The sequence below is a fragment of the Paroedura picta genome, chromosome 8, assembly GCF_049243985.1.
Source record: "Paroedura picta isolate Pp20150507F chromosome 8, Ppicta_v3.0, whole genome shotgun sequence".
Taxonomy (NCBI): domain Eukaryota; kingdom Metazoa; phylum Chordata; class Lepidosauria; order Squamata; family Gekkonidae; genus Paroedura; species Paroedura picta.
The window spans coordinates 68,226,356-68,251,686 of NC_135376.1; the positions used below are offsets into that span (position 1 = coordinate 68,226,356).

Below are 25,331 nucleotides of genomic sequence, written 5' to 3' on the forward strand. Positions count from 1 at the left end.
TTTAAATTAACATTTAAGTTTTGTAGATGCTTGTTTTTTACAGAGCTGTGGCCTCTGAGACATTGCCTACTCATTCCTATAACCTTTTTGCGAAGGACTGTGTCCAGGATGATTACCTTTTGAAGCTCTTAAAGTATGCAGACAATGTCAGTACGTGGGTTGCAGCTGAAATTGTGACCAGTTACAATTCTAAGGTTTGCAGTCTTCTTTCTTTGCTGTGGCTGGTTCTTATTTCTATTGTTCAATACATTTGTCAGCCATTATGTTTTTCAACACCCAAATATCTACCATATAAGCCTTCGAAGTCTCGTATTTCTCTAACATCTCCGAAATGTACATAATCTGTATGTCTCTCTAGAATTTTGAGGAGTCTCCATTGATTCTGTTCATTCCAGTTTAAACTTAACCCTTTAAATTTGATTTGTTGGGGTTCCAGAGTATGGGTAAAATCCCCCAAACAAGTAACTGTTTTTACTTGTTCAAATAATTAATCTGCCATTTATGATAAAGGAAATTCAATCAAGACCTTTATTATGCTTTAGTTGGGCATTCTTGCAAAAAAATATCCCAATCTGTGCAATCTAATTTGTGTATTAAAAATTAGCATCATCACGGCAGAGTCAAACAGATGTGTTTTTGTTTGTTTGTTTTGGGTTTTTGCTACTAACCATAGGAGAGAATGTTTTACTTCCCTTTTGATTCATTCATTATGCACTTATAAAATAATTATAATGCCCTGTTTCACATATCCTATAAAAGGGAAGCTGTCTAAAAGGATACTCATGGAGGAAATTCCAATTTGAAAGTATTAGATCACGGCACTCAAATGTGTTCCATGTGCCTGCTATCTAGAGCTTTGCCCAAAGTAATTATCTAAAGCAGGGGTAGTCAACCTGTGGTCCTCCAGATGTTCAATGACTACAATTCCCATGAGCCCCTGCCAACAAACACTGACAGGGGCTCATGGGAATTGTAGTCCATGAACATCTGGAGGGCCACAGGTTGACTATCCCTGATCTAAAGTGTCAAAAGCTGTTTTAAATTTTTTAAGACCCTCTATACTGTGGAGTTTTACAATGAAACTGTATTTGCTAATTAGAGGAAGAATAATAAAATAATTATCTTATAGTGGAATACCGGAAGAACTCTGTACCTCACAAAGCTCTGATTTTCTAAATCCTACACTTCAAGATAAATGACTTTTCTGATCATTCTCTTCATCCAGCTTTCTGATCATTTTAAGGAACTGAATTGTTACAATACTTTGATGTGCATTTGCAATGCTACCTGTGATATACATGCTGCCATAAAGTTGACAGAAGGTATATCACCAGGTCTATCTTTCAAAGGTATATCACCAGGTCTATCTTTCAAAAGGCCACACAATCTTCCCCACACATCTTTTATTTCCTAACGCCAGTCAAGTTCCCTACCCCAGTAGCTGTTACAGAGAGCCTAAACCACAATAATTTAATTTGGGAAGAAAATCTTGAGGCTGTTGAGCATTAAAAACAAATTAGCTATGGAGGAAAAAGTGGGCCTTCCAAACTGTTCTGGGGACATTAGATGCCAAAGGATTTTTACAAACAAAATGCTCTTGTTCATTAAGTGCCAGAAGGCTTTGTTAAATTTAATTTGTAAAACAGTGCTTAATTAAATCCATAATTGCTTCTGATATGTATGCTTTTTAAATTTTTCTCAAATGCTTGTATTTCTATGTAGGGTTTATGAAGTTTTGTATAGCAAAAGTTTGTGCTTTCTGGCTTTGGCTTCCTTGCAGCTGGCTTTAATTGCATGCCTTTCTTCTGATTAGACTTCAGCCTCTATGGTTTGAAAGGGGATGTTACATGTCAAATATCTGTGTAGATATTTCAAATAGAACGATGACAAATGGTGCAAAAGAGGAAGTCCCTAGATGGTTTTAGGCAAGCCTCTTCTCACACCTTCAGTCCCACCCCTCTGCTGTATATGCATCATACTAGCCTGACTTACAGGACTGTGGTAATATATATAAAGCCCTTTGAAAGTACAGGATCTGGGACATTCAAATCTGAATCCTACTCTGACATAGATAGGGTTGCCAAGTCTGTGGAACCAGCCAGTGTGGAATGGGGTGAACTTACCAGGAGAAGAAGCTGGAAATAAACACGACATGCCTACACAACCTGGAAGTGACATAGGCACATCAGGGGTGATGCCCCGGTTTGTGGATAAAACCTTTATGTGCGTCTTGTCTTCTTATTTCCAACTTCTTGCCAGTAGGCCAGTGGCAGAGAGGAGTACCCAAAGCCAGAGGACCCCTGCCTGCACCAGGGTACGGGTCTGGCATCTCTCGCCGTAGAAGCTTTCTGGGTGACCTTGGGCCAGTCACACATTCTCAGCAAGGTCTACCTCACAGGGTTATTGTGAGTAAATGGAAGAAAGAAGGAGGATGTTGCAAACCATTTGGAAATAGCTATAAAGAAGAGTAGGTTTTTATACCCCACTTTTCTCTACCTAAAGGAGTCTCAAAGCACAAAACATGCCCCCCACAAAACATACCCTGTGAGGGAGGTGGGGCTGAGAGAGCCCTGATGTTACTGCTGTGTGACAAGCCCAAGGTCACCCAGCTGGCCACATGTGGAGGAGCAGGGAATCAAACCTGGCTCTCCAGATTGGAAACCTCTGCTCTTAAGCCAGTTTGGTGAGCGAGTTTGGTGTAGTGGTTAGGAGTGTTGACTTCTAATCTGGCATGCCAGGTTCGATTCTGCACTCCCCCACATGCAGCCAGCTGGGTGACCTGGGGCTTGCCACAGCACTGATAAAGCTGTTCTGACCGGGCAGTGATATCAGGGCTCTCTCAGCCTCACCCACCCCACAGGGTGTCTGTTGTGGGGAGAGGAAAGGGAAGGCGAATGTAAGCCGCTTTGAGCCTCCTTCGGGTAGGGAAAAGCGGCATATAAGAACCAACTCTTCTTCTTCTTCTTCTTCTAATCACTACTTCTTAAGATCCAGATATGAAAAACACATAATTCTAGCACTGTTTCTGATCTGGATCCTGTGCAAGGTGCTTGTAGAGGCAGATCTTTCCCACCTTCTGCTTCCCTCAGTAGGTGCCTGTAAGGGCTTTTAAAAAGGTGGTTCTGACAATCAAGGGATCTAGCAGCTCCAGGAAGGAGTGGGTCGTATCATACACACCCATGCCAGTACAGCTGCTTCCATCTACACGAGTCCTTGGGTGGAAATGAGGAGTGGGTGTCTTGTATCCTTCTATTGACATGCTTCCTGAGAGGCATTATGACTCACATATATATAGTTTAAAAATTCTAGTTTTGAGGAAAATAAAACAGCATAATATTTTTGATCATCTGTTGTTGCTGTGATTTTGGGATTGAGAGAGACAAGCTAAAATATTGGACTATTATGACTGAATTCTACAAAATGTGTTTTAGAGTTTGAGGTCAAAATACAGGAACAAAGTTATATATGTACTGTTAGATACAGAGCTCGCCCCCCTTGAAGATTATAAAAAGGGGCAACTGTTGAAAGGTGCAATAAAAGTCATCTTTCAATCTTCCCCAATCACCTGTGTGGGATTTCAGTATGGAAGTAGAGATAGGCTTATATCTAGATTTGGTTTCTGCTTTGCCTTGCAGTGGAGCTGAGGGCAGAAGCAGTGTATCTTCTGTTTCCTGGAGATCTTCTGCCTCATCTATTGTACTATGGCAGGTGTTAGGATGGGGATGAGGGTGGGGTTAAGCCAAGCAAAACATAATTTTTTGTCAATAAACGAGATCTGCAAAAGTACTCTTGCAACTTTCTGAACTAGGTATAAGAATTCATATTTAATCTTCTCTTGTATGTATGTTCCTGCCAGCAAAGAGCTTTTCCCCATCTTGAGATTAAAAGAGCCATATCCGATGAATGTTAAGGTTTACAGAATGTTATTTCACACTCATTTGGTCCAGTCTGCTGTGCCCAAGATAGCCACCATGACATGGCTGCATGATTCCATCTCTCAATTTCATGATTCATTCATGATTCTGTCTTCCATTAAAGATTCCTTATTGTAATAGCATGTTTTGCAAGTGCTGGCAAAGTATGAAGCTGGTACAGCTTTCTAGCCATGATAGAAGAACATCTAGGGAAAATTGATAGATGCCCCTGAGCTGTTTGCATATTATAATCCATTTGTTGATTCTTTGGGAGACTACAGTGTAGCATAATTGTGTCTTGCACCTTATGCCTGTTTCTATTATCATATTTTCTGGCAATGGGGCCCACCCTGGAGTTGCAGGTACAACTCACCTTGGCTCAGAAAAGCTGTATGTAGCCAGCAACTAAACCAACCCAGCTAGGAAGTTCCTGAAACAGGCAGAGAAGGTTTTTGTACCCTGCTTTTCACTACCCAAAGGGGGTCTCAAAGTGGATTACAATTCCTCTCCCCACAACAGGGCATCCTGTGAGGTAGGTGAGGTGAACAGAGCCCTGATCTTACTGCTTTGTGAGAACAGCTTCGAACAGGGCTGCGATGATCCCACTGTACTCTCCTCTGGTTAGACCTCACTTAGAGTACTGTGTTCAGTTTTGGGCACCACAACTGAAGAAGGATGTAGACAAACTCGAGCAAGTCCAGAGGAGAGCACCAAAAATGGTGCAGGTTTTGACCTCCATGTCGTATGAGGAATGGTTGAGGGAGCTTGGGCTGTTTAGCCTGGAGAGAAGATGACTAAGAGGTGATATGATAGCTGTCTTCAAGTACTTGAAGGGCTGTCACATAGAGAATGGAGCCGAGTTGTTTTCTGTTGGCCCAGAGGGTTGGACCAGAACCAATGGGATGAAATTAATTTAAAAGAATTTTCGGTTTAACATCCGGAAGAAGTTCCTGACAGAGCGGTTCCTCAGTGGAACAGGCTTCCTTGAGAGGTGGTGAGTTCTCTGGAAGTTTTTAAGCACATCTGACAGAAATGCTGATTGTGTGAATTTAGGCAGATTGTAAGTGGGTGGGCAGAAGGGATTATGTCTGAGCTTGGCTGTTGTAGTCCTTTCTTGCGTGCCCAGGGAAATACTGATCACCATTTTGGGGTCAGCAGGTGAATTTCCTTCAGACCAGACTGATCAGGGATTCTGGGGACGGGGAAGGGGGGAATTGGGGTCACTGTGGATGGGCAGGTAGTTATAAATGTCCTGCATCTGCAGGGGGTTGGCCTAGATGACCATGGAGGTACCCTCCAACTTTATGATTCTAAGGAACAAATGCAAATATCTACCTCAACCCAGCCCCTGGATTCTTTTATTCATCTTGACTGAATTGCCAAGTCAGTATGGCCTCTTTATTTGCATTATTTGTTAGTTATTTAGGAAAAATTTATGTCACCTCTCCTAGGGTACCTGCCTGAGGCAGTTTACAAAATTCTTACCATTAGTGGCTCTTATATTTTAAAAACAGCCATGTAGGTGGCTGTGATTGGGTCGTATAGGACCACCCTGTCCAGATGGTATCTGGGTGGTGTCCAGGTCAGCGGGCCAATCCGGACATGCCCAGCAAAGCTGGACACATCTGGATTGGGCCGGCCCCTGGAGTGCCTGCCACCAGGAGCTGACCTAGCTGGGCACTTCCGGATTGGAATGGCACCTGGAACGGCTGCCTGCAGTGCCTGCTCCTCTGTGCCGAGGACTGAGGCCCGCTCCTCCTCACCTAGGCTGCCCCTGGGTCAGCCATGGTGAGAGGCCTTCCCGGACCCTGGGGCAGCTCTCTGCTGATGTGCCTGGTGGGGAGGGGCCTCTCCACTGCCCCGGGGTCCTCCAAGGCCTCTCACCGCATCAAGAAGCCTTCCTGGACCTTGGGGCAGCTCTCTACCACCACAGCCAGGGGCCTCTCCCCTCTCAACAAGGGTCTGCTCTCCACCGGAGCAGCTCTCCACCCCCACAAGCCGACTACGAGCCCAGGATGCCAGGATAAGGTAGGCTGTGGGCGGGTTCTCCATCCCTTCCCCTTCCCCCTTCCCCCCTTTCAAAGCCCATTTTTTTGAAATGGGCTTTGAAGCTAGTAACATAATAAAACATAGCATTAAAAGTTATAATTTAAAACTCAGCATTACAAAAAAAACACACACACAAAAAAAATACCAGCCAGAGATTAAAAACAAATCACAGAACAGCTTAAAAAATGAATGTAACCATTTTCAGTCTGCAACTGTTTTGATTTTTTGTGCAGTTGTTTCTGTAGGAGTTATGTTTTATCACTTTAATTATATCTGTTCCACTTCACTGAGAACCAATTTCTGAAGTAAAGTTCTAGGATACAAATGCTTAAAATAAATTATTGTGGCTATACTGATTTCTGAGCTTTCCTTTGAGCCACCCAGCAAACCTTCCATTACCAGGTGCCCTCCAGTAAGTCAACAGGAGCTTGATTGACAGTTGGCTACAAGAGCCTGGCGGTGCTGTTTCCCCAGAATGCCACACTTTCTGCTTGCCTTTATTGGGACTGTTTGTTTATGCTTTTATCTGCACCACAAATGATCAAAATGAACATCTTGGGATGATGTATTTTTAGGATGAGACTGTTACATCATGCTTCTTCTAATCTCTGGAAGACTTCTCTGACATTCATGGAGTATGAGTCAGTCACCTGTACACAGCCAAACCTAACCTTTATAGGGTTGATATGAGGATAAAGTAGAAAAGAAATATACTATGTTGGAGAAATGGAAGAAAAAAGTGTGATTGACATAGAGGAACATCATGCTAATGTTTCTTTAGAATCACAGCAAGCATTACTGTTTAGTTCCATATAACGAGCAGTCCTGATAATTTTTTAGGCAATCAAGTAATATGACAATCTGATTTGCATATATCATCAGATCATGGCATTTTGCTGTACTTGATATGCCTCTGTTGATGCAGATGATCTCATCCAAATATAAACAATCCTCATATTTTAAAAGGGAGAGATTAAACTTGTATTCCCAAGTTGGCTTCCCCAGGATCCATTTTTTTTTTTTGCCTCATATACCTGTGTGTGATAGCAGTCCCTTAACTTCCAGAATGCCGATCATTTCTTTGGAGAATAACAATTTCTCACCTCTTGATATTATGTAGCAATCCTTTCATCTATCTTCTTACCATTCTTTTCTTTTATCAGCCAGTGTTAAGGGCAATTTGTTTTCCTTTCATGTCTGTGATAGTGAGTAGGGATAATGATAAATGTGAACAGGTCATGTGTTTGGATGTGGTGGTGTTGGTTGGATGTGTGTGTGTGTGTTTGTTTGCATATCTTTGATGTCCATGGGCTACTGAATCAAAGTAATATTCTCAAATTTTTTGCCGGATCCAGTAAGGCAGGTTCATATCAGGTGGTCTGGCCCCCCCGCAGTGCAAGCAGTCTTCAGTTTGCCCATTCAGGAGCCCCAAATCCTTCATATCTCTCACTGCTAATTAAATTGTCAGTTCAGGGGTGCTATTCCTTAACTTTTCATTAGGTGATCTTCTTGGAGACTCAGTCCTGGCATATTGTCTTTCTACCCCATCTATTCCTTTAGAGAATTTGGAACAGAGAGAATTCTATAGCATTTTGATAACAGCATCAACTTCAACAAGATAACAATTCTGATTGTTTTGTTGCTCAGTCTGCAAAGCAGGAAGATGGTTAGTTGTTCCTTTGATAGCTTTCCTGTTTACCAGAAATGCACATCATTGTTAATTGGCAACTAGCAAACAAGCAATTAGAAAGCAGCAATTTTTGCTACTGTTGAGCACCAAGTTTGATGAAGATTGAGAATTTCACAGGATAATGATACCATAAAAATGTGTTTCCTGTTTTGACTCATAAAGCAAGACTGTTAATTCTAGTAAATTGGCAAATCTAGCCTGACATTGGGAAAAAATCTACTTTTAAATTTGGTCACTGTTCAGTAATATGTTTCAACTCATTTAAATGACCGGGCTGTTTTCAGCTGCTTTATTATGTCAGAATCCTGAAGCACATTAACAAAAAATTTACTAAGAGCATATTAGGCATTGAACTCAGCCAAAAGGCACGCTTTATACATGTTGGCGCTGAGCAATGATACCTTGGTAAAATATTTAATGTAATTTGTTTCTCAGGTGCAGGTGAGCTTGCTATCAAAATTTCTCTTTATTGCAAAATGTTGCTATGAGCAAAGAAATTTTGCTACGGCAATCCAAATCCTAAGAGGCCTGGAAAATCTCATTGTGCGGCAATTGCCGGTGAGTAACTAATTCCGTACTTTGCTGTTCACATAGGAATTGTAGTTGTAATATTTTGAACAGGCAAAATCATGTACTCCATCTCGAATACTAATCTTCAGAGGGTAAAATTTAATTTGTGCTATTTTGTTTCCTTTTAAGGCTTGGAAGTTTTTATCATCTAAAGTGTCGGAAATAATGGAAGAACTCAAGGCAGTTGAGGTATAGTGAAACTTCTAATGTAAACTGTGGCTAGGTACAGCAACCACCTTCAGCCTAGTGATTCTATAGACCGTTTTATGGTACAGTGGTACACCTACTGTCAGAGTTGACACTAAAGGATGGTGAAGTCAAGAGTAGCAAGGTACCTGCCTGTAGAATACTGCCATTTTCACCGTTCCAAGAAGGATGCCGTTAACACAATAGTATTCTTATTTTCCATTATCAATCTCTTCCAAATTAAGAGGGAGGCGACAGAGAGAGTTCTCTCTGACAGGTCAACTGTTTGTCAAACTGAGCCTCTCCATGGACCCCAAGCCCATCCTGCAGAGAGAGTTCTCCCTGCAGAGAGAGTTTAGCAGGCATTGAGAGGGATCTCGATCCCTTTAAATGCCTCAGAGCCAAATAAATTAAGCTTTCCCAAATATTTTCTGAATCCCAGTACCATACTGGTATTTCTTGTTGCACATACTTACCACTGATTTGATCCAGCAAGACTTTTCTTATGTTCTTATGCTAATAGTAAGCCTGAAATGCCAGAGGAGCAGCTGTGGTTGTTGGTTACAGTAAAAAATGAGCATTAAAAAAGTATCCCAGTAGGCCTCAGTTCAGTTCCATGCCTGTTTAGCTTCAGCCAGAATGCTTCAGCGTGCCTTCAGACCATACAAACTGATTTATTGAGATAAAAGCTTGCATGGACTAGAGTTCATTTGAACAGATGCATTTAGCCCCCAGATACCTCTTTGTTTATAGAGCCTAGTAATTCTCCTAGCAGCTTCTGGGATGAATTCTAGATGAAACCCAATCCTGGCTTCTTCTGTCAAAGATATGACTGGGCCAAACTTAAATGAGATGTTGGGTCACTAGGCGGGTTGGAGTTCCCTGATTCTGATTGTATTGCTGCCAAATGTTACTTGACAGAAACCAAGTTTACAAACACATGGTCGGCTGATGTAGTTCAGAGCAATCACCATAGCCCAGAATGGCAGGTCTTGATGGCTTTCCATCAGTGCCACATTAAAATGGCTGTGTGTTTTCTTCACTGCACACTAGCATGGAATCTGTCCCCAGATGACTCATAGTCATTATTTCCTGCTCTAAATAGATTTTCTCTTACAAACAAAAGTATTTAGTGTGTGTTATTTACAGTGTTCTGAAGCAAAGAATTTTCCAGCATCAGACAGATCTTTTGTTCCACATGATGATATTTTAGCATGTGCTTCTATGCTGACTATGTTAGGTATTTTTAAAGAGTGACAGCCTGTGTTTAATGGAGGGAGAAAGGTTTAAGACATCGCCAACAATTCCCTCAGCTCATGTTCTGGCCATGCATGTCCAACAACTTGAAACGGGAGGATTTACTATGAGGAATGGCTCTTACAAGTGGGCTAAACTTAGGTAAGGAGAGCAGTTTTCATTTTATGGTAAACATTTTAAGCAACATTTCTGAATATAAATATATAGTATATAAACTTGTGTAATAGTCAGGTTGCTGATGACTTGAATACTTTTGTTCTTTCCTGTATCAGCATTCAAGCTAATCTGTCTCTCCTGTGTCTTTTCTCTTCAAAGAAATATTTCAAAAGTTGTGAGCCAGGTTCACGCATTTCAAGAAAATCTCTACACTTTCCCTCCAGACCACCAACTGCAGGCTTGCTTAAGACAAAGGATAGCTTCTTTTAACAATGCCGACATTTCTGTCTTAGCAGCTGACAACTATGCCAACTTCCACCAAACACCACCTGAAAAGCAGTCCCGAAAAATTAGGGACACATTATACAGGATGAAGGCAATGTTTCAGTAGTTGCTTATGCTTATTTCTTCTTCACCTTTTTGATTACAAGAATTCCAGTTCCTGGGTCAATTATTAGACTGACATATGTCAATTTTCAGTAAGAATTGTTGCCATTTTGAAAAAAAATCATATTGACTGACATTTATATGTCTTGGTTTAAAAAAAACAATAAAGCTCTAAGCAAATCAGGGAAAAATTAATGTAATGTTTTAGTGCCTTATATAGTAGTAAGTTGCCCTGGGATGAATTTGTTGAAGCTATAAATAAATGTAACCTTACAAATCTTTCTGCCTGTTTGTATTGTCTTGGAGGGGAGAGGTTATGAGAGAATATGAACTGTATTTTATATCGGGTCTGAACATGGCTCCCATAAAATATATAGTTTCTATTGAGGCTTCCTTTTATCTTTTGAATTTATATATATGACCTTTTTTTGGAGTGCATTTGGCACTATTTTTGTCATTGATGCAGAAAGATATTTCTAAATAATGATGAGTAAATTCCCCATGGCTCGAATAATAATTGAATGACCAATTATGAGCAGCATCTGCAAAGGCTTATCTTTTAAAAAGACACTTGTAAATTGGCTGGCCTATCCCCCCCCCCAATGTATATTCTCGTACTGCTTCTTGGATAGAGGCAATCAACAACCATGCCATGTTCTGTGAATAGTCAAAGACTTTCACAGTAGGAGTCTACTGGTTGTTCTGGGTTTTCAGGGCTGTGTGACCATGGTCTAGTACAGTGGTTCTCAATCTGGGGGTCGGGACCTCTTTGGGGGTCGAACAACCCTTTTACAGGGGTCACAGCAGGGCGAACAGCTTCTGCGGGGGTGCTGCCGCTGTTGCTTCTCCTCCTGCAGGAGCCTGTGCTTGGCCGCCAGCTGCTCCAGCAGTGCCCCCAGTGCAGTCTCCCACCAGGCACTCCAGATGGCAGCACAGCTCGGCAGGACAAGAGGCAGAACTGAACTGAGAAACTCCGGAAAAAAAACAATTTATATACAATCATGAACAATGGATCTTCACGCCATTGGTCAGTTTCGGTTTAATTCCTGTGAAAGAACACTTGCATAATTGTATGGTTGGGGGTCACCACAACATGAGGAACTGTATTGAAGGGTTGCTACATAAGGAAGGTTGAGAAGCACTGCTCTAGTAGTTTTAGTCCCTGATGTTTCACCAGTGACTATGGCTGGCATCTTCAGAGTTAGTACATGGCAAGATGACAATCTCTCCATGCCAAAGTATGTCATATTTTTTTAGTCAGCAGCCATGGCCACACAGCCTGGAAAACCCACAACAACCAGTTGCAATGTTCTCTTTACTTCCATGTACTTTCTGTGTCACCATGGTGCCTCCTTCCATTGATGGGTCTCTGCCACATTGAAGGTGGCAGCTGCAGAAGCATTCAAAATTCCATTTACAAAATCATGAAGCCAGTTTCAGCCATCCATTTTATGGAGACCACATCAGAGATTGGGGTAACTAATTTCTGTGCATGCACCAACACCAGCTACCACCCTTGGCTGCCTAGTCAGATAAGTACTGACCACACAAACAGTACATCTGTTTGAATTACATCTTGCTTTTATGGACACAGTAACCATTTTACAGTAAAGGGGCTGCAGTATTCTCAGTTTCATTATTAAATTTGCTTCTTATTTTTTTACTCAGCCATATGTTTAACCAAGCACTTATGTATTCCTTAAATCCACTAATAAAACTTGAAAGCACAACAGTTCCTAAAGGCACTAGATGCAAGTGTCTGAAATACCAATTTTAATAGCCATGTTGCTTATATCAGTAACTGAATTGAATTATTCATTACAGTCAAAGACCAGCATAAAAGTAAATACATTACCAGAAATGTTACATTTAAATCATTATATAAATTATATTAAAATAAACAAAGCTAATCCATTATATTAATGCAGAACTACAAAACACACTAGCCACTGCACTTTATCTGTGATTCATGGTCCAAGAGAAGAAAGGAAACATGTCTCCTTGGATCTTCCTGGAATGTTCTTTTGAGAGGGGGGTTATTGAAATCTTGTCTTAAGATTGCAATAAGACATATCCACCCATTTCAGTGCCCTGACCTGAATGGCTCGATCTCATCCAATCTCTGAAGCTAAGCAGGGTCATCCCTGGTTATTTTTACTTGGATGAAAGACCACCAAGGAACTCAGGAAGGCAATGGCAGGCCACCTCTGAAATCTCTTGTCTTGAAAACCCAAAAGGTCACCCTGAGTCAGTTGTGACTTGATGGTTCTTTCCACACCCAGCATCCCCACTCACACAAGGCCATATACCTTCTTGGTATGCTGAAGTATCATAAGCAAAGAGAATTTTAAAATAAGCCCATTACTGCTTTATCTTTGTGTCATCACTGTGACTAAGTCTGAGGTGGTATGCAACATCAATACATTTATGTCATATCCACGGTCCTCCAAGCCAATCAGTTTTTAGTGAGAATAAGTTTTGTTGGTTCTTAGACCTCTTTTCTTTGCCCTCTTCCACTATTCAAATTTCCTTGCTCTGGGGGTAAACCAAAAATGGAAGAATTGACAATTATCAGTTTTACCCTGATAATGGCCGTGAGCTGACCATCTGTCATCAACAAATAACATGGAATACCACTAAAGAAGCTCCCTTGAAGAAGACAGCCCCCTTTCCCCTGGTTGTCAACAAATGGCCATATAATTTTTTATAGTGACAGCTCCTTTTCCCCATCTTCAGACCCATAGAGAATATAATTTGTATAGCTTTCTACCCACCATCCTTGGCTGTCCACTGTTTCTCCAGACATGTACTTGGATTGCAGCCCTCTCTCACTTAACTTTACACAATGTCATCATGATAAAAACTGGGGCCAGTTTAGTTTCTGATGCATGACAAGATTGGGCTAGCCTAGGCCATCCAGGTCAGACACAGAAATGGTATTACATAAGTAACCTCCTGACTTTCCCAACCAATCATGGGGCTGCCTCCATGGAACATTCTGGAGGACTGAGGCTCCCCTCCCAGATTCACAGCTAGACTGTGTGAACTAATTAGAAGGCCCTAGATGAGCAACTGTAAGTCTGAGGAGGGTTGGCTGACACCTGCAAAGCAGAGTGCCATAAGGTGAGAGCTCTAGCTGGAATCTTCCTCCACGATGGCCTCTATATAGAGAAGTGTATTCTAGTTACAGTGGGCGCTTCCACACACACACTAAATAACACACTGTCAACCCACTTTCATAATGCAATTTGCAACTGAATTTTACTGTGCTAAAGTGCAAAATCCACTTGCAAACACTTGCTGAAGTTGATTTAAAAGGCATTATTTAACATGAGTGAAAGCACCCAGTGTTACTGCGGTATGAATCCAGGTGGCCAGATCAGCCAAGTCAAGATAGGAAGCCATCTTCCAGGCTAAACTGTATTAATTTGCTTCTCCATCAGCCATTCTGAGTCCATTCTAACCCCTTGACTCTTAACCTGGTCAGTAAGGATCAGCTGAACCCCCTCAAAAGTGTGAAGACCAATGTCCTTTAGGAACTTGAGCTTCCCAACCACCAAACTACAATTAACCTGTGTCTCCTGGAAGCTTCCCATTCTCAGACTTGTTCCTTTACCCCTCAGATATTCATTCAGAAGGATGGCTTCTCCATCTCTGAATGTGAGACCTAGGTTGATAGACCATTGGTCCACAAGGTTGAGTACTGCTACTCTAACTGCATACAAATGATGTACTGTGTCACTGAAACATAGCACTACAAGTAGGGTCGCTCTGGGTTGGAAAATACCTGGAGACTTTGGAGGAGGTGCTGGGAGTGGACAGGATTTGGGACAGGGCGGGAGCTCAGTGGTATATAATGCTATGGAGCCCACTCTTCAAAGCAGCCATTTTATCCAGGGTAACCAATCTCTTTAATCTGGAGATGAGCTATAATTCCTGGGGATCTTAAGGTCCAATCTGGGAACTGGCATCCCTACCTACAATCTAGTCCGAGGCTGAAGCACTGTATCCCCCGACAACCTTTGCTTCTATCTACATTCCTCAGTAATGCTCCAGTAGCTGGTATGGGATGCAAGGTTCCAACCATGAATGCAACACCATTTTAATGGGCAGCTCACTTGATTCCAAAGGGAACACTCACAAGTCCCAATTGGAGTGTCCCCACTCAGTCACAAAGATTGCTGTATTATCTTGGTCCAGTCATAATCAGACTTAACGTACCTCACAGGATTGTTGTGAAGAGCCAAGCATACCTGTGCCCCCTTGAGTTTTTTGAGGTTAAAATGTAATCAAAGGCAAAATGGTGTTTGCAAATTGAAAGAGGCTTGTGTTTGGTTTCTATTGTTGTTGCAATGTACAGGAATGATGGATGAGGTTGAATGAGAGAGCATTGCTGGACTGAGATTAGACTATGCGAGAATCTGCAGCTGAGCAAGAACTGTGCCAGTTCTTATCCAATATTGTCCATGTGTGGGTATCCTATAGATCAGGGGTAGTCAACCTGTGGTCCTCCAGATGTTCATGAACTACAATTCCCCTGAGCCCCTGCCAGCAAATGCTGGCAGGGGCTCATGGGAATTGTAGTTCATGAACATCTAGAGGACCACAGGTTGACTACCCCTGCTATAGATATTGGGGACCCTGCTGGCTCTCAAATGGCATAGCTAGCCATGACAGTGATGACATTCATCCCTCTTTTATCTGTTCTGCTCTTAGCAATGATACATACTCTACTTGCATCCACTTGTTCACTCTTTTTATTATTTCACATTTCTCCTAATTCAGTTGGTTACTTCTTCGGTATGGGATTTTGTAGTTAAAAGGCTGCCTCATCAGTTCTAAACTTTATGGGGTTAGATCCAGTTCAAAGTCAAGCCTAAACATTATATGGTTGGATCCAGTGCAAAACCTCCACTTGTGCTGGTGCTCTTGCACTAGGCTATGTAGGGAGGAAAGTGCTAGGCATCACGCAAGATCTGTGCCAGGTCTGTCTGATTCCTCTTGCACTGCTGGATTCAAGCCTTTAAGTGTCACTTAAAGAAAATAATGGATTTAATACAGTGAGAAAACCAGCCTTTCTGCTAAAACATTTGACCAAAATAAAGTAAAACGGCTGAGGTGGATGAGAGAGGAGATACACTGTGGAAGAAAAGGTGGCATTAGAACTGCAGGGGGGGAAATCCATTGAGACTGTAAATCTGACTTGGGAGAGGAAAATATTAGTGGCTCAGGGTTGGAGCATAGGGAAGAGAAATGGCAGAGTCGAATATTTGTAATGACACATTCTTCCAAGAGGTGGCACTAAAGAGCCTGAACAGTTCTGAAGAAACAGGAAAGAGATCTAGCAGCAGGCAGAATACTGTATCCAGATGTCCCATTATTATTAGAATAAATCAGAAGGAGTGAAAGCAAAATTCGGCAGGCATAAATTATGCTTTTAAAAACACTGGAACTTTTAAATAGACCAAATATACACTTGGGGGCTTTTTCAAGCCATCAGTTTGTATTAGCACAACACAGGCTGGCTGTGGACTAACTCCCCTCTAGCACACTGGAGCACATGTTGTTTCGTCTTGGGAGAAGGAGGGGGAAGTCTACCCCGCCCATGAAAACCTTCCCCAACCCATTGCTCAGGCACATTTTCAAAATCACTGGCTGCAGCTCAGCAAAGGATTAGATAGTCGTCTGTGTGATGCTGTCGGTCTCATTTGTTTTATTATGTCTTTCTCGTATGATGCGATGTAGCCGGGAGATCCCAAGATCTGGGCAAGAGGCATTTGAAGGTGGTTTGCCATTGCCTGCCTCCCTCAAGCTGAGAACAATGTGACGGGTCTAAGGTCACCCATGGCACACCACATTGGCTCTTGTTTGTGACATAGCAGGACAGTACGTCATCCCAACACAGGTAGTTAATCACTGGCTACAGTGGCAAGGCTGCAATGTTAGCCTCCTTGGGTCAATGTATAGCACAGCCTTTCTCAACATTTTTACCACTGGGAAGCCCCTGAAACATTCTTCAGGCTTTGAGAAACCCCAGAAGTGGCACAATCATGTAGAATATGGTTGGGAAGCGGAGCTGTGGACACGCCCACCCAGGGCTGCTCCCCTTCCCACCACCATCTCCAGGCCCCTCATTGGTGATTTGGGAAGGTGGGGGAGGTTGACCAGACCATATATGGTCATATCACCTGATAAATGTTAACAAATTTTAAAAATATATAAAAACTGATTAACTCCCACCCATTTGGGAAACCCTTCCAGGGCCATCACGAACCCAGCAAGCCCGATATAGCAGTTTACAGCTCAGAGCTATAGAGGCCAAAGTGGTCCAAACCCATTTTATTTAATCTTGTTTAGACCCAAAGCAACGTGCAGCCTTTGCCTCCTGTGTCTCCTTTTGTCCTCACAATCAAGGGTAGTTAGGCTGATAAAGCAACTTGCCCAAGGTCATCCAGTGAGATTCCATGGTAGGACGGGGATTTGAACCCAGGTCTTTCAGATCCTAGTCTGACACACTGATGACTGCATCGCATTGTTTGGGAGGGGCAAATTTCTGGGGCAACTCAGGGCCACCACTCAGCCCTTGCTGGAGTCCAGAACACAATATGCCCCAATTAGAAAGCAAATATAATTTTGGAGGTGGATTCCATGGGACATAGTGGGTTCAACAGACCTGTGATCTCTTGCAGTAGAATAAAGAAGGAGGCAGAGAGGGAGGGAATCAATCAATTTTTCAGGGTGGAGGGAGGTTTACCTGAAGCAAATTCCAAGGTAGTCCTTGTCAAAACTAATCTATTCAGTCATCATTTATTACTCTGTCCTGGAGGGAAATTCCTGGTCTTAAATATGGAGATTGGTTGCACCCTTGAAAGTCACCCATCAGGTTTTTGTTTATTGCCAGAGAACAGAAAGGTGTTAGATCAGGAACCGCAATACAAAAATGTGAATTGAGCCCTTACTAAGATGCTCTGCTTGGGTCAAATTTTATTACTAGAAGATTTGTTTGGTTTATTACTATTACAGCCTGTGATATCAACAACACATAACAGACATTGAATGCATAAAACAGATAATCCGTGCGAAAATATTATATAAATAATAGTGGTAAAAAATTATTAAAACACTGGGCCATGCTCTTCTGGCTTACTGAATATGCCGAAGTACAGAATCTTGCTGTCTTCAGGTTAGGAGAGCTGTTGATAACCAAGATGATATAAGAAGATGCCCATCACTGCTGGATGTGGGCTTGGGTGCATCTACTCCGTCTCTCAGCCAGCCCAGTTGTAGACATGTTAATCAGAAGTAAGTCTCCTGAGCTTAACCCCAAGTGTTGCACCCTTGGCCAGAATATTGGATTAGTTAGCAGAGTCTAACTATGCAAACTAGAGCAGAGCAGCAGGCTGCTTAAGAAGAATAAAATAGTTTTACTGTGAAGAGAAATGACATTTGCACAGAAAAAGGCTAGAGAGAGAGAAAGAGAGAGATTCCTAACTGTCTAACTGTTCTGTGTTTATTCTCTCTCTGTCCTGGAGGCAAGCAGGGAGGAAGTGTGATCAAAGGAGCAGGAAGTCTCTCAAAACCCAATCAGGATGCTGGACGAGATTATTTGAAAAAAACATCAGGAACTTTCTTTTTTAACTATGCTAAATGCACACCTCCTTGATGGCCCCAGAAGGAGGTTCTTCATATGGTTTTGAATCATGCACACTACAAGTGTTGCTGTAATCATTCATCATTGACAGATGAACTTTCCGCTACTGTTTTAATGTGTGACTCTAATAGAAGGGGCCTGGGCTCCAACTGAGTATGAAATGGTGGGGTATAGTTGTGGCTGTCACTTCAGTGTGATAAATCATAGGCAAGAGTATAGGAATGGTGAGGAAAAAGAAAAAGCCCGAGAGAGAAGTGCTCTAGCGAGAGTTGCGCTGTCTTCTAAACTCTTCTCTAAAGCACCCTGCTTAATGGTATTAAATTCATTGTTTGTCTGGTGTTTGGCCTTAGAAATGTCCCATTATTGAATTCTCAGGGCACCAGCCCCTTTTGTTCTCTGTTGATTGGGTCACTGATACTAGACACAGATAGAGTCATGAGACTAGCTGGCTCGAGAGCACGTTTTTTATCTGGCCTTTCCTCCAAGGCAGTGTTCACAGTTCTCTGTTCACCATTTCCTCCCCCTGGAAAAACTTACTTTTTCAAATAAGGGCAGCCAGTGTTCTGAAGACGAGTGCACATAGTTCAGTGAGGTTCCCAAATGCATCTTTGTAGGGCACATGTGCTAGGTGCCATCAAATCTCTTCTGATTAATCTATGGATCTATGGGTTAATATTCTCCAAATATAATAATAATCCAAATCCATGGATTAATATTCTCCCAAAGGTCCCAGTGTGGGAGCAGGAAAGTCTGGCTACCAGCAGTAGTCTGCTATTTAAGGTGACTTCCAACAATCCAACCCCCCCAATACCTGACAAGCTCTGATTAACTTCTATTTATAGGCGAATGTGTCCAGCCTGGCTTTGTCTGAGATGGTCTCTGTCCTTTGTGACTATTTCTGGTGCGATTTAAAACAGTTCTTTACTAGCCTTGACAGCCTTCGTTACAAGTTCTTGGATCTCTTGTCTATTCTCAATGGAAACAGGTTGCTCACATAAGCTGTGTTGAGTTCTGATATAGAATCTTGTGCTACACTCACCCCAAAGGTATCGTCGTATAATGGCATTACATCAAGCTTTGGAAATGCTATGCCAAGGAAACTCTGGCTGATTTCACGAGCCAGGGTGATGCTGTGCAGCATTTGGCAAGAGGACAAGGAGGAAATTATAGCATTTGCAAAATACCCTGGGCTTCTCCTGAGCAACAGAAATGGCTATGCTGAAAAGCGAGGTTTTCTGAGGTGATGGGAGCTGGTGTGAGCCATGGTGTTGTATCTCTCGTATGGCAGCCCCGACTTGGGTAGTCCAGGCAAGCCCGAGCCCTTCAGATCTCAGAAGCTAAGCAGGGCCAACCTTGGCTAGTATCTGGATGGGGGACCTCCAAGGACTGGGCGATGGTTCTTCCAAGGAACACTGGGGGTCATGACACAGAGGTGGGAAATGGCAAGCCACCTCCAAACGTCCCTTGCCTGGCCATCAGGTAATCCTCGGATCTCCTGGCTACACTACACACAGGCCATACGATCAATCAATAATCTGATGTCACATTCACACATGCTAGCCGGACTAGGCTATGGGAGACCCAGGTTCAAACCCCCACTCTGCCATGAATGTTCACTGAATGGTGTTCTTTTTGCCTGCCACGAATCACTTCCCAACCACCCTTGCCCCTCCAAGAGAGCCCTGCATGCATGTTGTGCCTTCAAGTTGTGTCCAGACCACTTATCTCTGTATCCCATCCCCCACTGAACTAAACTCCCACCTACACTATACAGTAAGGATTAAGAAGTGGACCAGCAGAACCTCCATAAGCACAAGGGAGTGTTGAATTGTTTGAATGGCATTTTAATTAATGATTATATTAATAATGATTTTATATGTTATGCTTCGAATCGTCCTGAGCCTGCTTTGCAGGAAGGGGTGGTATATAAAACTAATAATAATATATAAATAGAGCAAAACAAACTATGGGTTGTAACCTCCCAAATGAGAGCAGAATGGGTAGGCTAAGTATTGGCCATGCTGCTCAGGGTTGCTGCTGGTCACTGGCAAGCATCTGTTGGTTCCCCTGATGCCCCATGCCTGAGCCCGAGAAGAAGAAGAACTGGATTTTATACTCCACTTTTAACTTCCCAAAGGAGTCTCAAAGATGCTTATGATCGCCTTCCCTTCCTCTTCCCACAACAGACAACCTGTGAGGTCGGTGGGGCTGAGAGAGCTCTGAGAGAGCTGTGACTGGCCCAAACTTAGCCAGCTGGCTGCATGTAGAGGAGTGAGGAATCAAACATGGATTACAGGCTGCTGCTCTTAACCACTACGCCATGTTGGCATCTAGATCTGGGTCTCCCTAGTCAGTGGGCTTGCCTTGCATCTACTCCGTTGCAAGCTACTGCATTCTAAGTTATGGGATAGGCCAGCCAATGGGTTCCTAAAATACTACAAGGACTGCTGAGATTCCAGTAGAGCTTGTGTACAGTAGATTGAGGACACACAAAAGAATTCTGCACAATTAACAATTCCTAATTGTCTTGTGGAACTCACAGCCACTGGATACAGCAATGGCTATTCATGTAAATGGCTTGTAAAAGGGATTGGACCACATTACGGAAAAATAGGTCTGAAAATGGTCACTTAATGGAGTCTATGAGGGTAGAACAGGGTATCGCCAAATGCTAATTAATGGGAAGCAGGAATTGAGGGAGGGGGATTTTGCCTCTGCTCTGTGACATGTGGGGTCTCTAAAGCCATCCAGCTGGCCACAGGGTGCTGGAATACATGGTCTTACGCTTTGTGAGCACTAACTTGCTGGTGGTCCCTGGCCCCCGGGAGGTTCGCCTGACCTTGTCCTGGTGGAATGAGCTCCCAGAAGAGCTGAGTGCCCTGCAGGAGCTCTCTGTGTTCTGCAGGGCCTGCAAGACAGAACTCTTCCACCGGGTCTTCGGTTGAGGTCAGGGCACAGGAGATCAGATGGGCCCCTCCAGGTTAGATCATCTTGTAGTGGATTATGGGCACCCATAAATTATTCCCATAAGGCACAGAGAGGGAACTAGCTGAACTGAAGAAGAAGAGTGGTGGAGTGCAGAATCGAACCCGGCTCGCCAGATTAGAAGTCCGCACTCCTAACCATTACCCCAAGCTGGGGGAGGGAGGATAGGTTTTAATGGGGGGATTAATTATATTTTATGTAGTCTATGTGGGGTTTTATTAATGTTTAACCTGCCAGAAGAAGGTTTTGATGATAGTGGCAGGCAATTAATAATAATAATAATAGTCTGCTGGGTATATCTACCATAGCTCTTACCATGTTCTTATGTCTATGTTGAAGGGGAAAGCCAAGATCCAGAGCAGAGTTATGAACCCTAAAGCTCCATTGAAGAGGTAGGGTTGGTTCTTCTATGACACTTTTCTCTACCTGAAGGAGGCTCAAAGCGGCTTCCCTTTCCTCTCCTCCCAACCGACACCCTGTGAGGTGGGTGAGGCTGAGAGAGCCCTGATATCAATGCTCAGACAGAACAGTTTTCTCAGGGCTGTGGTGAGCACCTGGCTGCATGTGGGGGAGTGCAGAATAAAATAAATGGACCTCCAGTATAGCCTAAAATGGTTCTTTTGTCTATACGTGTAGATGAAATCTATATGATATTTTCTAATGTCCCAAGGCTGTGACGATTGACAATAAGCGCCTGTTGTGGCATTTGCGGCATCTTCTGTGGGCTACGGAGTGTGTCACTCGTAGTATACTTATCTCTTGTATCTTAGCTTAGGAAAAAACACCCCTGTGTTCATCAAATCCTGACCATCCCTTGGGGAAGGGGAGCACAAAACCCTTCGGTACGTGCTGAAGATGAATGTCTCGAGGCCCCATTTGTGAAAGGTGCTGCATTCCTCACAAGGGTGTCGTCTTCCCAGAGCCCCGAGGACTTTCCCCCTCCCCAACTCAAACCTTTTAACTCCTATTGCTGGACTAGTTTCCCCAGCATGCTCCAGAGATTCTGTATGACAGTGGCCAGATTTCCCACTGAAGTGCAGCTATTAACAAAAACCCTTTCCCTATACCCCAGTAACATTAGAACGTTTTTCACCCCTCAACAGCCTATTGGTTCCCTTTCAAATATTAGAAGAGATCTTCCTCTCCCCCCCCCCCCCCAAAGTGCATATCATCAAGCACAAAGCCTATTGTTTGTCTGGTGGTTGGGTTTATATTTGTTGTAAGGTATTCCTAACCCCTGTTGGTCTTCCAGGCTAAAACCCAGCAAATCTCTTGCAGTGTTGCACTTAATCCAGTAAGTGGCGCTGTGTTTGCTAGTGCTATTTACCTCAGAAACATTTGTCAGAGCGCATCTTAAGAGACTTTCCTTGCCCTCTTGCTCATCTCACATTTGTCTCCCTTTCTGTTCTTCCTCTGTTGCTTCCTCTGTTGCTTTATGGACTTACACATTACTTCTTCCTGAAGTATAATTGAGTGTAGGAAACCCAAGAAGGCATAAATGACACACATTTCTTGATAAGGAAAGCAATTCATGTTTCACCCTGGCTCAGTAGTTTACAGCGTCTCTCTTCCCTTTGCTATTAATACCAATGAAGTTTTATTCAAGGTATACGCTTTCATGTGAATAAAACTTCATTGGTCTTAAAGCTGCCCCTGGACTCAAACTTTGTCCTGCTGCTTCAGACCAACACGGCTACCCACCTGAAACTTTCTTTGCTATCAAAATTATGCTAAATTGTCAGATGCATGCTCTTTGGGGGCAGTGTCCAACCTTCTTGAGAACATTGACTGCAACAAGTCGGGAATGAGATTACTGAAGGAAATTGTCTATAGCTCTAGATGACTCAAAAAAGTTATCACTAGTTAGTCCTGCCTGGGGCACCACCTCATTCTCCAAGATAATAGTTGTCAGACTTGAGCAAAACTCATCTCCCTTAGGCCGAATGTATCTAACCAGTTTTCTGTAACTGCACTAGCCAGGGGTGGGAAAATTCCTGCTCTACCAGAACTATGGAAATCAGGCAGATCCCAAACAAGCACTGTCTAGTCTTCCTTTATCTCCAGGGAAAGGAAAAGCATGTGATTCAGATCCACAACGCAAAACACACATCTGGACAAAGGACCCTTTTGTTTGGGGGTAAATGGAATCATTACAGGCCTTCAAAGGACGGGCTGGGTCTAATTGTACTACTAACATGCTTGCTGAATGCAGGAATTCCAATAGGTCTGATATGCCCACTTGTATCACCTCTTCATAGATAATGTCATTGGTAGTGAAGGGGAAACACTGAAAGAATTCTGCATTCACCTATAAAACAAGTTGCCTATCTGACCATTTTTGTAAGCCAGGACACTCCCAAATAATCACTGAACTAAAAACAGGAAAGATTTGTGAGCTAAATGGATTGGCTCTAGAGCAGGGGTAGTCAACCTGTGGTCTTCCAGATGTTCATGGACTACAATTCCCATGAGCCCCTGCCAGCATTTGCTGGCAAGTGCTCATGGGAATTGTAGACCATGAACATCTGGAGGACCACAGGTTTGACTACCCCTGCGGTAAAGATCTACAGAAAGTAGTTTTGGAAATCAAGTATTCTCTTGCTCAAGGAACACATCATGTCAGCTTCATAAGAAACCTCAAAGTCATTCAAGCACTAGTCATGGTTGACCTTGCTTAGCTGCCAAGATCTAATAAGATTTTGGGCTAGCCTGGGCCATCCAGTTCAGGGCATTTTGTTGATATGACCGTGCAAAGGAAAGTGATCTGGAATATGTTGTTTTATTTATTGCATAAGTACAAGCAACACTTTCCCCCTTCTTTCCGTCTCTGTTGCAATGCTTAGTGGGGGATGTTTAATTAATGGACCATTTAAAGTTATCCCTAAGCAGAGTTATACCTTTGTAGGTGCACAGACTTCGAATTTAGGAAGGTATAATCCTGTTTAGGATTGTACTGCTACTGGACCACCAAAGAATATTAAGCATATTTATATCCCATTTTTATCCCTGAAGAAACTCCCATTTTTATCCCTGAAGTGGCTAACAATACATGGGGGGAGGGAAGGGAGGAGAGCTTCCCTGTGATCAAGTGGGCCTCTCCTCTTCACTGGCTAAATAGGACCAGCTCCAGGCCCAAGACTCAGCCCAAAAACCTGACTCATGCCTCTGAGCACACCCAGGCTTTAAATGTACCTGTGTGCAGAGAGAACAAACTCAGTAAGATGTTATTCAGCTGCTGCTACTCTCAGGCTCCTCCCCAATTCCTCCCATACCTAATGCCTATCAGTTGCTAGGATTCTTACAAAGAATGTTGAACTGGATGAACCTTGCTTTGATCCTGGAAGATGCTTCTTGTGACCCTCAGCAAGAATGCATACTTTGGATTACTTAGCACAGAAAAGTTTTTATTTATTTATTTGCTTTATTTATGGCCCACCTTTCTTCCCAATGGGCACCCAAAACAGCTTGCATCATTGTCTTCTCTGCCGCTTTATCCTCACAACAATTCTGAGAGGTAGGCTAGAGTCTAGCCGATAGACTGACTGTGTGTGACTGGCCCCAGGTCTCCCAGCAAGCCTTCATGGCACAGTGCATTGCAAAAATCAGGGCCTGCTGTCTGGTGTGCCACTCCCAAAGAAAAACACAACAGTACCGATCTCGATCCAAACTTGGGCTCCCCAAATCTTAGTCTGACACTTTAACACTATACCGCACTGGCTATCAACTATTAATGGTTTTAATATAGTCAATAGCAGTTCATGGTTTTAATGATTTTATCATGTTTTATTTCATGAGCTGCCTCAGACAGGCTTTCTGGAGGGACAGTATGTAAATGTTATAAAGAAATAACTAACATCACTGTGTAAATTAAAAATATATATATATTAGGGACATGAAACCTCCAGCAAAGCAAAATGTAGACCACAACACTCAACCTGATCATCAGACAGAATGTCTTACAGGATTATTGCAAGGACTACTGAGATACTGAAAGATCCGCTTGCCAGGGCACTTAGAGAGGCTGGATACAGATGCCCATTTTACCACACATCTGAACCTGAAAACCACAATCTAATGCTAGCATTATGCATGCTTAAACCCCTGGAATTAATAGTGAGCTGTGGTTTGCAGTGCAGGAAAAATCCTCCTTTACCACTTCTAGGGAGATATGGGTGACTGAGCCATCCCAAAGGGACAGAACAAGGTCCAGACTGGCTTGTTGCTTTTGTCCAGACAACCAGTTTACAGCATGATCTCCCTCCCTCTCTCTCTCTCTCTTCCCTTTGCATCTCATGATTGGTAACTTCTTGATGCACAATACTCAGCATTTAACCATATTTGTATTTAGGGAGGTTTGAATACTACTTTCTTTTCAGAGTTCCAAACATGTGAATTTCCCTCCCCCAAATACAACAAAAGTCCTATGGCACCTTAAGGAGTAACATTTATTTCACCATGAGCTTTTGTGTGTCACAGCCTAGATACG

General features: G+C 42.9%; 1 protein-coding gene across 9 annotated transcripts in view; it reads left to right on the plus strand.

Moving 5' to 3' along the window:
* KNDC1 (kinase non-catalytic C-lobe domain containing 1) overlaps nt 1-10,488 on the plus strand; it is an 83,176-nt gene extending 72,688 nt beyond the window's left edge. For 5 of the 9 annotated variants that reach the window (XM_077350199.1, XM_077350201.1, XM_077350203.1 and 2 more), the window contains 5 exons: nt 44-194; nt 8,089-8,211; nt 8,353-8,412; nt 9,650-9,807; nt 9,982-10,488. In XM_077350199.1, coding sequence (XP_077206314.1) covers nt 44-194; nt 8,089-8,211; nt 8,353-8,412; nt 9,650-9,807; nt 9,982-10,213 — 724 coding nt within the window. In that variant the 3' untranslated portion in view covers nt 10,214-10,488. Of the gene's footprint in view, nt 1-26; nt 195-8,088; nt 8,212-8,352; nt 8,413-9,649; nt 9,808-9,981 lie in introns of those variants that run through there. The other 4 variants (XM_077350205.1, XR_013233662.1, XR_013233663.1 and 1 more) reach the window with 4 other exon arrangements.
* Nucleotides 10,489-25,331: the final 14,843 nt, after the last annotated feature.